The sequence below is a fragment of the Ambystoma mexicanum genome, chromosome 11, assembly GCF_040938575.1.
Source record: "Ambystoma mexicanum isolate Mex_15411 chromosome 11, UKY_AmexF1_1, whole genome shotgun sequence".
NCBI lineage: Eukaryota > Metazoa > Chordata > Amphibia > Caudata > Ambystomatidae > Ambystoma > Ambystoma mexicanum.
The window spans coordinates 188,088,949-188,106,425 of record NC_090934.1 but is presented as its reverse complement, the minus strand read 5'-3'; the positions used below and the strand labels follow the sequence as shown (position 1 = coordinate 188,106,425).

The following is a 17,477-nucleotide window of genomic DNA, read 5'->3' as shown; positions in this document are numbered from 1 at the left end:
AGGAGAACGTTGAGCTTTTATATCTCGCGCATGTCCTGGGTCAGAGTGGACGATCAACTTTTCATTGGTTACGCTGGAAAGCGTTTAGGACAAGCTGTGATGAACCAAACTTTGTCTCGTTGGATTATTTTAGCTATCTCCGAGTGTTACCGCTTGGCGGGTAAGGACCCTCCGGCTGGCTTGCGGGCCCATTCTACCAGAGGAGTGGCTGCGTCTACTGCCCTGCAGAGGGGAGTTCCTATTCGTCACATCTGTGATGCAGCCACCTGGGCTTCAGTACATTCTTTTGTATGTTACTATTCCCGCAATTCCATCAGGGGGCAAGATCTGGCCTTTGGTAAGGCAGTTCTCTATTCCGCAATTTGATTGGGCATGCTAAATTTGTATTCTAAATTCTTTCCCACCTCCTTGCTTGGTACTGCTTTAGGAGTCTGTCATAGATATGGAATACGTCGGAGGACCCAATCCCTTCGAAGAACAAGTTATTTTCTTACCTGGTAACGTTCTTTCGATGGGATGGTCCGACGACGTATTCCATATCGCTCCCTCCCTGCCTTCCCCGCTGCACAATTTCTTTTGCGATTGCAGCTTGCGTTCCGCAAGGCCTTGTGTGTCTGACTGGTAGAAAACTGGTGGCACATGTTCTGGGAAAAAACTATAACTGAGGCTATGGGTGTCGTGCGTCCTACTTATCACATCGGGTGACGTCGGCCGTCGGAGGAGGTCCTCGGGGACGGCGCATCGACGTCATCGACGCAGGACGCAGACGCCAAAGATTTTCCGAAGCAGCAGAGCTGTGGACATTACCTGTCATAGATATGGAATCCGTCATCGGACCATCCCATCGAAAGAACGTTACCAGGTAAGAAAGTAACTTGTTCTTTTGTCAGAGAGGGCGTTACTGAAGTGTGTGTAAGCAATGTCTTCCCAAAAGAGGCAACCCCCCCCAACCCCCCAGATAGAGGGTGCATGGGAATGTCCCACTCCCCCTTTGTGACACAGGGAGCGCATATGGGGAGGGAACATCTGCATAAGCTACATGCTTTCTGGGATAGCAATATACAATCCTGCTTAGACTGTAGTTAATTTAAACATAGGCCATTATGGCATCAGGCTGAAGACTTGCGATTGCATTCACAAAAATCTGTCAACGAGAATTTAGAAAAAGTAATACATGCAACCGCAATAATCATATTTCATCCATCTTTAGTACCAGTGGGGTGGGAGGATGTCGGGGGGCCAGGGAGGGCAGGAGGGGGTGTTTTACTCAGCCAGCCCCATACGATCTTACATTGCAGCACAATGCATATCTTTTGGGAAACACTTTGTAGTCTACAGCAATACTCTTCAGTCTCGTCTGTAACATATTTAGTGTTGATAAACAAATAAAATCAGTTATTATGAAAATGGGCAATTATTTTAGGCCATTGTCATTGCACCTTTCCAGATGATTCACAGTTAGCCCCAGTTAGGTTGCTAATATTTAGTATGCTGTAGATTAAGTATCAAGTTTTCGATATTCGTGAGCCCTTTCAAAAACTGCGAAATTAAAGGAATCTTAAAATAGGAACACTCGTCAGATGAGCGCTTAAATATGGACAGCGCCGCCAGGTAACCTTTAATGGTTCCCACTTGCAAGCCCCTGTGGACCAAAGAAAGCAAAAAAGACAAAACCATGGGAATGTCGCATTCAAAAGGATCCACATTCTGAACTCTGCACCAGTTGCAGAACTTTCTCCAACGGCAACGGTACAGAGACTTTGTTGCCGGCCGCCTGGCCAAGAGCAACACCTCCATCACGTCTTCAGGGAGGTCCCAATCCTTATACCTCAACCTTTCAGAAGCCAAGCGTGAAGATTGAGGGATCTGACCTCTGGATGGAGAACCTGACCCCCCTCCCGTGAGAGCAGATCGTCTCGGTAGGGAAGACGACGTGGAGGGCAGATGGACAAGTCTAGAAGGTCTGGGTACCACGTCCTCCGGGCCCACCCCGGAGCAATGAGGATCATCCGGGAACCGAACCTCCGTAACCTCCGCAGCACTTGCGGGATGACGGGGACTGGAGGAAACGCGTACAGCAGTGGGAATGACCACTCCACCACGAACGCGTCTTCTAAGGCTCCTTTTGGAGGAAATTCCTGCGAGCAAAACCTTTCGCACTTCCGGTTGACACTGGAGGTGAAGAGATCCACTTGAGGGGTCCCCCAAAGGGCGAAGATCTCCAGGACAATCTCCTGAGCCAGCTCCCACTCGTGAGAGACCGTGCTCTGCCTGCTCAGAGCGTCCGCCGTCTCGTTGTTGTCTCCGGCCAGATGAACTGCCGAGATGGAAACTTCCTGCTGGATGGCCCAGAACTGGAGCTGCATCGCCTCCCTGCACAGCGGAAGTGACCCTGCCCCCCCCTTTTTGTTGAGGTAGTGCATGGCCACTGTGTTGTCTGTTAGAATCAGGACATTCTTCCCGCGCACAGTTGGCAGAAAAGCCTTCAGGGCAAGCCTGACGGCCCTCAGCTCCAACAGATTGATATGGAGTCTGGACTCCGACAGAGACCAACGGCCGCTGACTGTCAGCTCGTTGGCATGAGCTCCCCATCCCGTGAGGGATGTGTCCGTCACGATCGTCACCTCCGGCCAGGGCAGCCAAAATGGGGCACCCTTCATCAGATTGCCCTCGGCGGCCCACCACAGAAGGTCCTGGGCTACCGAGGGCGGCACCCGAACAGGGTCCGACAGCCTGCCGGAGGACTGAGACCACTGGAGCTTGAGTGCCCACTGCAAAGATCTCATCCGCAGACGAGCCTCTGGCACCAGAAGAATGCAGGATGCCATGAGGCCGAGCAGTATCAAGAACTCGGACGCTGGGAGAGTCTGGGCAAACTGAAACTTGCGCACCATCTGCTGAATGTGAAGAGCCCTCACCTGAGGAGGAAAACACTGCCCCAGGGACGTGTCGAGCACTGCTCCGATGTACTGGAGCCGCTGCGTTGGTGTCAAATGGGACTTCTTTAAATTGAGGGAGAAGCCCAGCCTGTGAAGGGAGTGGCAGGTGACGGACAGATGATCCAGGACTTGCTCGGGAGAGCTCCCCTTGATCAACCAATCGTCCAGGTAGGGGTAGACGTGAATCCCCCCTTTCCTGAGATGCGCTGCCACCACCACCATGAGCTTGGTGAAAACCCTCGGGGCGGAGGTCAATCCGAACGGCAGGACCTGAAACTGAAAGTGCGAGTCGCCAACCGCGAACCTCAGGTACTTCTTGTGCTTGGGATGGATCGGCACATGGAAGTAAGCATCCTTGAGGTTGAGAGACACCAACCAGTCCTGAAGTTGAAGGGCCTGGAGGACTTGAGAAAGAGTCACCACCTTGAACTTGTCCTTCCTGAGGAGTTTGTTCAAACCGCGCAAGTCCATGATGGGTCTCAATCCCCCGTCTTTCTTTGAAATCAAAAAATAAGGGGAATACCATCCCTTGTTCCTCTCCGCTACAGGCACCAGTTCTATGGCGCCTTTCTCCAGCAGGGCTTGAATTTCCTGCGCAAGGAGCGGATCCGGACTCTTCAAAGAGAGGTTCCCTGGTGGATTGTCGTGAGGCCTCTGCCGAAAAGGAAGACAGTAGCCGTGGGTTATGATCTCCAGAACCCACACATCTGAAGTAAGGGCTTGCCACTCTACAAGATGCTGCACCAGCCTTCCCCAACTGGCGAACCATGGGACCTGGCCTCATGACTGAGTGGTAGCGGCTGCGGCGTTGCCTGAGGGCAAAGAGGCAACTGCCCGAGCAGCCTTGGCACCTCGAGTACATTTGTTTCCACCTCTGGCACTCTTACGATGGCCTCTTTGACTGCTAGCTCCTCTCGCTTTACTGAAGGACGAGTAATAGCGAAAGGAACCTCCCCTCCATTGCTGTCCCCTAGGACGAAAAGGTGGAGGTTGGCGAACTGCAGCGCCCAACGACTTCGCTGCAGCTTTGGAGGTCTGCCACATCTCAAGGCTCTCGTCAGCCTTGCTGCCAAAAAGGTGTTCACTGTCAAAGGGCATGTTGAGGAGCCGGGACTGCACATCAGGAGCGAACCCAGACTTCCTCAACCACGAAAACCTGCGCATTACGGTGCTTGCCGCCATGGACCGGCTGACACAATCCGCCAAGTCCAAACCCGACTGAACGGCCTCACACATGGCATCCTTGCCATCCTGAACCATAGCAAGGAAACCATCCCGTTCGTCCCCTTCGGGAATATGATCAGCCGCTAATGCAACACAGTTCCACAGAGTGTGTGTGAAACGAGACAAGGCACATATGGAGTTGGCCGCCTGAAGCGCCATACCCCCAGAAGAAAACACTTTCTTCGCCCAGCCGTCAAAACGTTTGTCGTCCCTACCCGGAGGGATGGTAGGATACGACGCCTGCTTTGCCGGGGCCGTAGCCGCCTGCACCACCAAACTCTCCGGGGTGGGGTGCCTAGACAAGTAGCAGGGGTCGCTACTGGCTGGACGGTATTTTCGCGACAAAGACTTACCCACTGACGGGAGACTCTCCGGAGCAGTCCAAGCCGCCGCCACCCTTCTCTACAAAGCCATATGAAAAGGCAAAACCGGGTCAGTGGGTGGACCGAGATCAAGGATGTCCGTGAGATAATCCTGAACGAACTCCCCTGAGGGAGCCGACCAACCCAAGTACTCGGTAACCCGAGACATAAGGCGCCGATATGACGAATCGGCATGAGTGCAAGGCTCTGGCCGACAAAACTCCACCTCCGGAGAGGTGTCCAATCCACTGGCATCATGCAGTGACTGCCTCAGGTCATCAAACTGACTATGGCCCGAGATAAGTTCATCCGGAACCGAACCGGAACCAGACCGCCATCAGAGCCTTCATCACCCTCTGAAATGTACTCCAGGCGGGGAGAGGAAGACCTCTGCGGACCAAAGCAGTGCCGGACCTTAGCCATAGCCTTTTTAAGGGCAAACCCCGTGCCACGGGGCCCCACCGACACCACCGCCTTGAAAGGCGTCGAGGGCGCCCAGCAAGTCGGTGCCGGCTTCGACAGGAAAGGCGTTGAGGGCGCCGAGCGAGTCGGCGCCGGCGTCGACAGAAAAGGCGTCGACGTCGAGCGAATCGGTGTCGACGTCAGCTGCAACGCCTCCAGCATCGGCGGCGTCGACACAGTCCTCGAAGCCGGAGCTCCGAGCGTGTCTCTCGACAGCCTGGGCGCCGACGGCATCGCCGACCCCCTCGAAGACGGAACCTCGAGAGTAATCGCCGATGACCTCGGCGCCACAGGCGTCGACGGCTTCTTCGAAGACGGCACAGGATCACGCGGTCTCGAGCGCGTCGAGGACCGGGACCTGGAACGGGCATGGCGAGAACGGCTACCCTTGTCCGAGCGGGACCTCTCCCGTGAGCCGTGCCGACCACCCGAGCCCGAAGGCGTACGGGTGGTGTCTCTCGACCGGTGCCGACTGACCCCACTCGGAGGCGCAGACGGACCGGTGCCCTGCGATTCCAGAATCGCTAGCATCTGCTTCCCGAAGGAAGCCCATTCCTCCGGTGTCGCTTGCATGGAGGGATAAGCGATCCGCCGACGGGCGGAGTCCTCGGAAGAGGACGGGGAAGGCGACCTATGCCGGCGCTTTCTGGAATGCCTAGAAGAGGCGGAGGAGTGGCGAGACCAACTCCTGGAAGGAGACCCACCGGACTTCCGACGACGATGCAGAGAGTCACCCCTCGAGTCATCGGTCGAAAGCCCTGCAGACCTCGACTTCCGGGGCTTAGACACCCCACCTACCGACAGTTTCTTCTTGCGTTCTCGCAAGGCCTTCGCAGTGAGCGACTGGCAGTCGACACAGTCGTCCGTATCGTGGGCCTCCCCGAGGCACCAGAGGCAGGCGTCGTGCGAGTCCGTGACCGACATCTTGGACCCACAGTCCCCGCAGTTCTTGAAGCCCGGACGCGGGGTCGAAGATGAGAAAGACATTGCCACAAACAAACCGAACAGGTTCAACGAACCGAGAAAGAAAACAGTAACTCCAACGAGTCAAGGCGTACCGAGATTCACGAAAGTGAACATGTTCGCAGAAAAAACGGAACTGAGGCTATGGGCGTCGTGCGTCCTACTTATCACATCGGGTGACGTCGGCCGTCGGAGGAGGTCCTCGGGGACGGCGCATCAACGTCATCGACGCAGGACGCAGACGCCAAAGATTTTCCGAAGCAGCATAGCTGTGGACATTACCTGTCATAGATATGGAATACGTCAGAGGACCCAATCCCCTCGAAGTCGTACTTACTGGAGAGGCAAGGAAACCAAATTGTGCGTTTCTTGCGATGAGTGTGTTTGTGTGGGGATGGGTCTAATGGGAGAGGACTGTCTTGCAATATAAATGTAATGTTAACAGCTGCAGCCGCATCATAGAGCTATTCCTAATATGTGTATTTCTCTTTCAGATCGCAGTCATATCGTTCCAACTGTGGACTGTCGCAGTGATGTAATGACAGTCTCCATCAGCAAGTGCCTCCTGGAGAGGTTTCAGTATAGCGCTTCAAACATGCATCTTCTAGAAAATAATCGTACGGAGTGTTCAGGCGTTACCTATGTAGATATCGTGAATAATGAACGTATACTATTTAAGCAAGTCCCGATACAGAATGGATGGTGCGGAACTACGTTTTCGGTAAGGGCATTGCACTATGCACCTCTCCCATTCTTTTCAACTAGCAAGTTTGGTTGTCGAAATAACTACATCTGGATATGCATTTGTTTTGTTGTACTCTTGGCTCTCAGAGAAGGAGCCATTGCACATGACTGGGTTCTTATATCATGTCCAACTAACCCACGATTCAATTCCAAACACACTTCATGATGAAGACGACATGCACACGGGCGAAGGGGGGCGGGGGGGTCAGGGCGCACGGCCATCACATAACTCAAGGCCATGGGTCCCCAGACATCAGTTATCCACACTGCTGGCCCCTCGGCATCGCAGGAGGTGGGAAGCAGAGGCGGAGCCGATAATCCTGAGGCTGGAACATTCCCTTTGGGCACCTGGACCTCCGGGCAGGTCTGTTGGTGTGCAGAGAGCATCATGCGTGTACCCTTCTTGAATTATGAGACACCTGCTCTGATGTCCGTTATGCTGAAGCGCTTCCCGGGGCAAGAGGCCTCACTCGAGCTCGCTGCCCCTCTTCCTTCACCCCTGCACAGGCCGCACTTACAGATCAGGGCAACGTCTCCCTCTTCCCTGGTTACAGTAGGCTGAATGGTGATGGATCCCTGTTTACAATTTCAAACATTTGCAAGGCATAGACTAAAAGGAAAAACTAAAACAGGGCACACTCGCCTTTACTCTCTTCTTTTCCTCTGTCTTTTTAAAAAAAACGCTGCCAACAAATGATGCTTTGCAGGCGGCATTTATGAAAGGATTCCTATGGATTCTGCCTGCTATTACCAGGTGCTTAACTGAGGCGGATTTCATGGAGGAGGTCAGCAACAGGACAGAGGTCTTATCCCTTCTCTCTGCCCCTCCTATGCCTTGCCATTGCTCGAAAATAGGGCAGAGCGGGAAAGTGAGGCATACAGGCATTACCCCTCGTTTTTCCGTTTCCGTTTCACCTACTGTCCCATTTAAAATGAGGGTGTATATGTTTTGCTTTCCCTGCTTCCTCCTTGCCACCTTACTTTCTCCCTGCCCCCTCCCCTCACTCCTTTTTACCCTCAGAGATTTAAAGCTTTGTCAGGGCACTGTCCGCGTGATACAAGCAATGAACATAACATAGGAATATGATCAATGACCGCCTGTAACCCTCGCTATTCATCTAGTCAAGGGCTTTTCAATGCAAGGTTTTAAATGGACCACGATCTCGACGTGAGAGGGTTACTAGTACAGCGTAGGATGGTCAACTCGCTGGCAGGTTGTGGCTGGGGTCCAATATCAAGGACAATCCTTTTCTGTGGAACTGGAAGGGTACTCCTGGAAGTGCACACTGCTGGGACTCTGTATCCCTGACAAGACACTAGAGCAAGCTCAGACTGCTGTGGTACTGTAGCCATGGCAGAGCTCTGCTGCAGGAGTCAACCACTGCCAGAGCACTGCTGCAGGAGTTACACACTGCTAGAGCACTGCTGCAGGAGTCACCCACTGCTAGAGCTCTGCTGCAGGAGTCATCCACTGCTGGAGCACTGCTGCGGGAGTCACCCACTGCTAGAGCACTGCTGCAGGAGTCACCCACTGCTGAAGCACTGATGCAGGAGTCACCCACTGCTGGAGCACTGCTGCAGGAGTCACCCATTGCTAGAGCACTGCTGCGGGAGTCACCCACTGCTAGAGCACTGCTGCAGGAGTCACCCACTGCTAGAGCACTGCTGCGGGAGTCACCCACTGCTAGAGCACTGCTGCGGGAGTCAGCCACTGCTAGAGCACTGCTGCGGGAGTCACCCACTGCTAGAGCACTGCTGCGGGAGTCACCCACTGCTGGAGCACTGATGCAGGAGTCACCCACTGCCGGAGCACTGATGCAGGAGTTACACACTGCTAGAGCACTGCTGCAGGAGTCACCAACTGCTGGAGCACTGATGCAGGAGTTACACACTTCTAGAAACCTTAAGCATTGACAAGGCACTGAGGAGATCTTAGAAGGGAGAGAGGGCTGTAGAATTATTACAAAGAAATTGTATTATACAAATGGTCCAAGGAAACACTGACACACTATGTAGTAAAAATAAAGGGTTTATTTTATATACAAGCAGACCATAAGATTCTTGGGTAAGTAAGTACTATCATAAAGCATATAAACTCATTATAAAAACACAACACTATGCTTTAAATACACAGATCAATGCACAGACCTTATTTAGAACATCTAACAGTATTTCTAGGTAAGTCAGACCTTTGTTTACACATTCAGTGTAGGGCGCACATATTCTTCGGAATTAAAACTGTAAGTTACTTTCAGATTATTTTACAATAATACAAGGGTAGAAGACCCTGCCAGTTATGCAGTGATACCCAACAATGAAATCGCAGTCAACCAACTTGCAAATATGCTTTTATGAATAGTGGAACACAGATTCAAGGAACGGTATATACCTCTACTACTTTTGGAATAACACACAGTTATACTAGGTGAGTAAGACATTTTTGGTGTAATATACAAATACAGCTGCATTTCACCTCAGTGGAACACAAGCTAAGGTAAGCAAGAATTTGTTATGCTAATTTTATATGCACCAGGCAGACCAAGGTCAGCTACACCAAAGGAACGCTTTTCAGGAATGGCACACAGCTAATCTAGGCAGGTAAGACCTAATGTTGTGGCATAACTTTCACAGCTGCATTTAAGATCAGTGGAACACAGACTGAGATAAGCAATAACCCTTTAACTTGTTTTAGGATGGCACACAGCTAACACAAGGTAAGTAAAACATAAATACTTTTTAAAGGGACTATCAGCAACTTAAAAGGTAAGTATAACCTTAGGCAGATTTATTCTGGACAGGCTAACAGCAAGTCAGGAAGCAAGACCCAATTGGGGACACTCTGCGGGCTACATTGAACCACTCAACAGAATTCACCTCCATAACCAAGCTGCGCTTTGGCAGAAACAGCAAAATGTCTATGCTGGCTCCTTTGAGCACCACTGCCTCACACCAAAACTCAGTTTTGCAACTACAAAAAGATGGCTGCGCCATCTTGCCAAGCAAATATTGGGCAGGATGGAACAAGGGGGCGCACTGAAAAAGCCTGCCAGTGTATTGCTTACATGTACAGAAGAAGGGGAGTGAAAAAGCAGCGCTGCTTTGCTGCAAGCCCAAAGTTCCCATTGAAAAAGGGAATATTTCACATTGAAAAGGATGCTGCTCTGACGCTATTTTCCTCTGTTTTTCATCAAACTACTTTTATTAATAAGGCCTTGCCATGCCCATCCATATCCACATTGTGCTTCAGCAGAAGAAAGCAGTATCCCTGCATGACAGGCTGTTGTTCAGTTCTGAAGGAATCAAAAGAAGCTTTACTTCAGCCACACGGGAAACGCTTTTCTTTTAGGGTACAAAATATCAAAGATCAATGCGTCAAAGGGGCCCAGGCTCTGGGCCCATGTCAATTTCAGTGCATCTGTGTCTCAAACAAATTGCTGCCTACCAGAAGCTAACTATGTCCACAAAACAATGTGGAAGTGCAGAGGGAAGAGACAAACCGAATTTGCAAGGAATATGCCAGCTGGCTTCACACATGTAAAAAAGGGCTTTTGCAAACCAGAAACAAAAATGCCTGTTTTAAAAGTACCATGTTGAACAACAACTTGTCTGTGCCTAGCAATGTAAAGGGGATTGTTGCTGTGAAACATAGGGGATGTTTTATCCAACAGGTTTGTTTTGATCCGGGACAAAAGAAAAGAAAAGAAAAGGAATTAAACTGCATTGGCTGGATTTTGCAAGCTCCAGATCAGGTTTTTCCCTGCTGGCTAACCTAAGGCTTCCCCCAAAAGGAACCACCATAAACTTCCAGGACACGAAAGTGATAATTGCTAGCTTGAAAAACTTTGAATGGACCAAGACAAAGAAAGTTCACACGCTCGTCAGTGTTAGGGAGAATTCTCATTCTATGGCTAATTTCCATTATCTATAGAGTCCCCCAGCAGCTTTGCTGGATTTGAAGGGTTTGTTTTTTTCTCCTGCTAAGAGTGTGACTCTTTTTCCCACTCTTAGGCATCTTTGCTATGTGTGTTCTAGGCTATTTTTTTGTGTTTAATGTCTATGGGGTTTATCTCACCCTCATAGGAACCATCTTTATACACATGTGTTACACAGCACCCTCAGTGCAGTGACACAGGGGTGTCATAGTGACCCCAAACAGACTCCATACCCTGGGACTGACTACTGTCTCCTAGGGCATGTAAAGTCCCCATTGACTTTACTAGTCAATTTTTGTGAACGAAACCAGTAAAACCCATCTTACTATGGAGGTACTGGGAAGGGTTAATAGTTTTTCCCTGGTGTTCATTTTCGAGAGGGTACCGTACAGTCCCTCTCTCAAAAGTTTCTGGCTGGTGGCAGTGGTTACTACCAAAAATATTCGACCGTGAATATTTCCCTATGGGATTTTCCCATTGTTCGAGGCTACCACTTCTACTGACAGCCTCTAACCTACCGCCGGTTTATTTTATTATTAACTTTACTCCAGTAGGTTTTATTTGCCAGAACTTTAATATAAATTATTTCTTGTGTCTTTCTCTAAACTCCTAACCCAGGTCGGGGATCCTTTGTTCGTCCTTTTGGCGGGCTTCTGCCAAGAAGCCCTCCTTTCGGCGCCACTGAGTCTGGGGTGGATCCATTGTGTGGGAGGGGAAGTAGGACCCCTGGACAGGGTTGCCTCAGCAACCCATGTCGCACTCTGCCCTGATAGGCTGGATGGTCTCCCGCCAAGATGACCACTCCACTGTGTGAGTGACATCTAGGCTGTATGAATGGGGATTTTTTTGCATAAAAGCAGGGTCCTGAGGACTGGAAGAGCAAGACGTTGCCACTGGAACTAAGAAGCCGAAGAGGAGAGAAGCCAAAGACATCTGCAATGACTGAACCATCGGTGAAGCCCTACTGCAGCGTCTCACCACTTTTCTCCACACGACGAGAGAAGATCTTCATCTGCAAGAGCCTTCTTGCCTTGAGCTGGTGGGGCCAACCAGTTTGCCAATCGCCTTCCTGGACCTGCCCTGGTTGAATCACCAGTACCCCGTACTCGGAGACCGGATAGCCAGGCACCCGTCCACCCAGACCGTGATTTAAAGGAGCGTACCTTTTATTCGTTGTGCAGCACCGCAGCTGGTTTCATCCCTGGGTAGTGCAGTAACTCAAACCTTCCTCCACGCAGAGAGCCTTTCTTCCTCTGCTGGATCCCCCAAACTGCAGGAACTACCAGGAACAACCGCCACCGCAGGAGCCTCTTCTTCATATTAAGGTACATTGTTCCGCCAGGCCGCCCTTTTAGCGTGGTAGTGCTAAAGGTGTTTTAAATCCTTTACCTACCTGTTGGGTTGGCCGCCCCTATCCTCTAACATTGTCTTTCACCTTCTGCAGCCACCTTTTCGAATCGTTAACCAAAGACTTGACTGCAGCTACAAGAACATTTTGCTCCTGGGCCCTTTGCCCTGTACCACTGACTCTGGCACAGGCCTATTGACTCTGGCTGAATTTGTTAGAACTGCCTTCTTTAGATTGCTTCTCAACTAGAACTGTGTTGATGCACCTAATACTTATAACCCCCTTTCCCTTCCCACTTTTAAAACTTGTGAAGTGCCATTTTGCTCAGTTTTTATTTAAGTATTCTCTATGCTAATGTACTGCCTTGCCTAAACTTGTTCACAAACTTATGGGAAGTGTTGCTATGGTGTGTAAGAAGATATTCCTGTATAACTTGTGCTTTCCCTCCCTTGTGAGAAATTGCTAGAGTGCCATTTGTGTTTGGTTTTCACTGTGCCGTTTTGCTCAGTTTTCACTCTTGCGCAAACTTGTCTACAATTTAACTAGGGAGTTGTGTATACTTTTCTTGACTGATTTGAACTTGCTTCATTAACTGTGATTAATGTGTTGAACTAGAAGTGTGTAAAATAAATATATATATATTCTTTTTAATACAAAGCTTTGGTCAGTGTTTCCTTGTGCCATCGTACTGTAGCCCTATTGTGTAAACCCTGAATACCGCTCATCTCCCGCTTGAGATAAGTCTTGACTGCTTAGCCACAGCTACCAACTAAATCTTTGTGGTACAGACTGATACCAAAGGGGATTTATTGCTCATACCTGTAGTCTTAATCCTCTTTTGTGCTCCCTAAGGGAACTGCACAGAATTCTGCCTAACAGTCAGATATTTGTCTGTGTTCCAGGCTGGGACAATAGAAGTTCTGGGACACTAACCTGTGAAGTGGAGGGGGCCATAAAACCTTCAATCAAACTGGGATCCCCCATCCCACACGGCTACAGTAACAGTTGGTGGTAGCTGAAGAGAAAGAAAATGGTCCAGTGAAGGACAAAAGCCAGCCCATATGTTTCAAAAGACTATTTTATTAAGAAACTTTGAAGACTGTTATTTTTGCAGCAGGAATTCACAAACATGTAAAAAGTTAACAGTTTTAATGTAATTTCGGGGGGTTTAATTTAAGACATTGTAGCCTTCACTGCCATATTGGGAATAGAAATGGCAGAGAATTGGGTATTCCACGGAAAGTAGACCTGATGTCATTGCGAATTTCAATGCTGACATGCCTAATGATAATCCACACACACATGTATAAAGTTATAGAATTTTAGGCCAAATATTTCACCCTAAAAATGACCAAAAATGATTAGAAGGGCGAACCAATGTCTTACAGACTGCAGAGTTGGACTGGTATGTGCTGCATAAAAGATATAACCTCCTTATGTAATTTGTTAAAATGCTACCACTGTACACATGTGCCATTTATGAAAAAACTGGATTTTTGCTAAAGTAACTGTGTGAGGGTCTGGACATTGTAAAACTTACATCATAAATCTGACAGCATGCCCTTGAAACCCAACCAACTGAGAGCAAGGCGTCAATCATTACCCCTGACCAATCCAGTTGTTTAGAGGCATGCTCAGCTAAGCCTGCCCTACTGTATAGTTCTATGATGTCACCATGATTTATATAAAGGGTGGCTGACAGGACTCTAGACACACACTCTTTCCTGAATTTCCTGCGCCTGCGTTCCTGATTTTCCACATTCATCTTGCCAGATTCCAGATCCCCTTGCAAAAGCCACAGCATAGCTGATTCCAGATTCCACTGCAAGGCCAAAGCATTGCTGACCATTCCAGTAAGGCCTCAATCCAGAGACCCCAGATCTAAAGATCCCAATAACCAAAGGGAAAGCTGAGGTGTTCTTTTGGGAAGCCTCCTGAAACCAGACTGGCTTTTTGCCCACTAACTGCTTACCCGCTCCCTCCCGCTGAGGCGTCGCTGTGCTGTGACCAGCCCTTTGCCAGCTGTCTTTTGTCAGGAGAGTCCGCCGTCCGGTGACCCGAGCCCTGGAGTCCAGAACCCGGTTGACTGTGCCTTATCCCAAATTATTATAATTTTTTTAAATACTTTATTTACTTGTGCTGGACATTACAGTTGGAGGGTAAGCAATGGGCAACAATCATCAATTACAACGAAGGCATATACAGACCGTTCACAACAATGACAGATGGAACCAGGGGGGTCCCATAGCAGTAGCTATTCGCCGGGAATACATGGCATGACAAACATAGCAAACTTTCAAGTAGAACTGGTGGAAGGAGAGGATTGTACTGAGGGGGAGGAGTCAGGTTCAGTGTGAATAGATGCATGGTAAGAATGGAAGCGGGGCCACATATCCCTAGGTCTAGTCATAGGCGGCAACTGGGCTGCCCACATCTCTTCCGTGTTGGAGGCCCAGGTGACTGCAGCTAGCCACTGCACATGCTTGGGTACTTGGGGGCAAAGCCAACACAACAGAATACATTGCACTGCCAGTAACATACACAGACCAGTGAGCCTTCTTGATTCACGGCGGAGATCAGGGAAGTCATGTAAGAGATATTTTAACAGGGAAGGGGTGACCTCATGGTCCAATATAGTGGAGAGTGTGGAACAGACCTCTGACCAGAATTAGATAAGGGAGGGACAGGTCCAAACCATGTGAATATAGGTCGCATCATCAGATCTACATCTGGGGCAGCAGGGAGAATGATCCGGGAACATTCGGTGTAATCGAATTGTGTGTAGTGGTACCTATGTAGAATTTTAAATTGTATTAACTTGAAACGGGAGTTGAACGAGACCTCACGGGTGTGGGCACACATCCGTTTCCAGCAGTCGTCTCCAGTTCAAGGTCTCTGGACCAAGATTGTCTTATTGCATCGAACATGGGGAATGATTTGGATTGTAATAAAGAGTATAATCTGCAGATTTTCCCTCTGGTATTTGTGGCATCTATTATTTCAGCTAAGATTGGATCGTCGGTGGGTATGACGGGGAAACTGGGGTATCTCTTTTTAAGAATCCGGCGATGGGCTGAGTACTGGAGCTAGACGGACGACCTTCGCTCAGGGGCTATCGGTAGGTCCGCCCACTCGACAAAATGGTCCCGGTCGAAAAGATCCCAGATGGTTATGAAGCCCGCCTCAGCCCAGTTCCGTGCCTCTGCCAGGGGAACACAGGGGACTCCAGGAAGGAAATTCCAAAGAGGCAGGCAACTGTGGAATGAGTGAGGGTTTTCAGATAATGTCCATAATCTAGTGAGTGCCGCAAATGTGACGCCCACCGGATCTAGAGGATTGCTACCTTAGGCGGGAGGGGAAAGTGCTAAGGGGTGGATATTGCGGTTCCCCCACCTCCCGATACTCCAAACGCAAGTGCAAAGGGGGATCGATGGAGGCAAACCAGTACGATGCAAATTGTGCCTGGGAGACCAGCAAATATTTCTCAAAATTGGGGGCACCAAATCCAGCGAATTCCACGGGAGTAGCTAGAGTATTGTATTTGAGCCGGACTGCTCCGGAGTGTTATAGGAATTCATTGAGTGTGCGGGTCAATGATTGAAAAAATTCCCTTCCCGGCCACAGGGGCAGATTAAGAAAGCGATAGAGAATTTGGGGGAGTATCACCATTTTTAGGACACCCAGTTTACCCGCAAGAGACAATGAAAGTCTGGCCCAGCCCTGGCATGTCCTTGTAAGTGTAGTCAAATAAGTTAGGTAGTTGGCCTCATGTACTTGGTCGTGTGTATGTGCTACCTCTGCTCCGAGATATGTGAATTCCGATTGTGCCCAAATGAAGCCCATGAGGTCAGGGGGAAAGGGGTTGGCATCAGTTAGTGGGAAGAGTATCGATTTGGTACAATTGACTTTAAGACCGGAAAGTTCACCAAAGTGTATGTGACGTCTTCTAGAATCGGGGCAAGATTGAGTTCAGGGGAGCGGACAAATAGTAGGGAATCATCGGCATATAAAGAAATAATATCAGGTGTGTCTAGTAGACGTAAGTCCCGGTGTGAATGTGCTTGCCGTATTCTATCCGCCAAGGGTTCGATGGCAATAGCGAAAATTAGGGGAGAAAAGGGGCACCCTACAATTTGCTGTGTGGGGAAGATTAGGCCCCACGAGAATTTGTGCAGCAGCTAAAACGCACCTTTGCACAAATCACTAGGAGGGTGTGCACGGATAGCAGGGAGTTTATAACTACCTTCTTTCATGCGCTCCCAAAGTATATTATGAACCAGTTGGTGAGGGATTTCCACAATAAAATATCTCTGGACTGGGTAATAGAGCAGGCGACCCGCATTTATGAAGTCCAAAAACCTGCAGAAAATAAAAATCTAGTTAAAAACTCCAAGCCAGCAGACAGTCTTGCTGCTGCGAAGGTAGCAGAGTTGAAGGTTACCCCCATTTTAGACCTAGAAATGGCATAGCCTAAAAATGCACCAATCCCAAACCAGCAAAATCAGAGGCCAAGAAGGCCTTCAGGCCAATCACAAACAGGTGGCAATCAGGGAGGTAATCCCGCTAACGGGACCCCTAATTCTCCTGAGTATATAAGTCCCAGGTACAATGGCAACCGGCCTATCTTGGGGTATGTATGGACTCCTCCAGCCCAAGGGGGGGGGGGGTCCCACCAGGTAAGTACTCACCCAGGAAACTTCCCTCCTAACTTCCCTCAGGAGGGCAGTAATCCCCCAAATCCCGAGTTAAGTTTCTTTCCCCAGTACCCTCAAAACCACAACCTGCAGGGCAACCTTCCTTTCGTTCCCTGGTTTCAGGAGCCCAGACAACCCATTCCGGGAGAGGAGAGGCCAAGGAGGGAGGGCTACCAAAATCCACCATCTCATCGTACTACGGGAGAAGGGATAGTCACCCTTTCCGTGAACAACCGAGATATGAGCAGAGACCCCCATACCAGCCGTACCAGCCGGAACAGGTGTCCCAACTGGAGCACCAGGTCCAGAACCTTATCCAGGATCTGGGTCGCATGTTGAGGGCTCAACAGAACCCTCAGATGAACATGGCAGCTCAGTACCCTACAAACGAAGGGTCTGGTACACCAGAATAATGACGGGGCGAGAACCCAGACAATTCACCGGTTCCAGAGGAGGAGGCACAGGGGAGGGGGGTGTAGAGCCCTAGAGGCAGCATCCTTCCTCACCCGTGAAAATCCCCTGGACACCCCGGAACAAATATCTCTTGCCCCTGGACACCCCAGAACAAAAATCTCTTGCCCCTGGAAATCTGCAACCTAAGGAACAGAGGGTGGGTAGGAGAAATAGAGACCTCAAAAAGGCCCATTTTGGGGAGGAAGTTAGTGTCCTCCAATTTGAAGGAGAAGAATCCTTTGAGGATTCTGGGTAAACAATCTTCTCCTTCAGGGACGGGGGACCTCCTCCCAAAGAAAAATGGGTCCCAAGAGATCTAAATGAAGACTGGGTGGATGTGGGGACTGATTCAGTTC

General features: G+C 49.7%; 1 protein-coding gene across 2 annotated transcripts in view; it reads left to right on the top strand.

The window, feature by feature from the left end:
- The window catches only part of LOC138503207 (pancreatic secretory granule membrane major glycoprotein GP2-like), a 964,255-nt gene that overhangs the window by 433,536 nt on the left and 513,242 nt on the right, over positions 1–17,477 (top strand). For both annotated transcript variants that reach the window (XM_069622794.1, XM_069622793.1), the window contains exon 5: positions 6,445–6,671. In XM_069622794.1, coding sequence (XP_069478895.1) covers positions 6,445–6,671 — 227 coding nt within the window. The remainder of the gene's footprint in view (positions 1–6,444; positions 6,672–17,477) is intronic.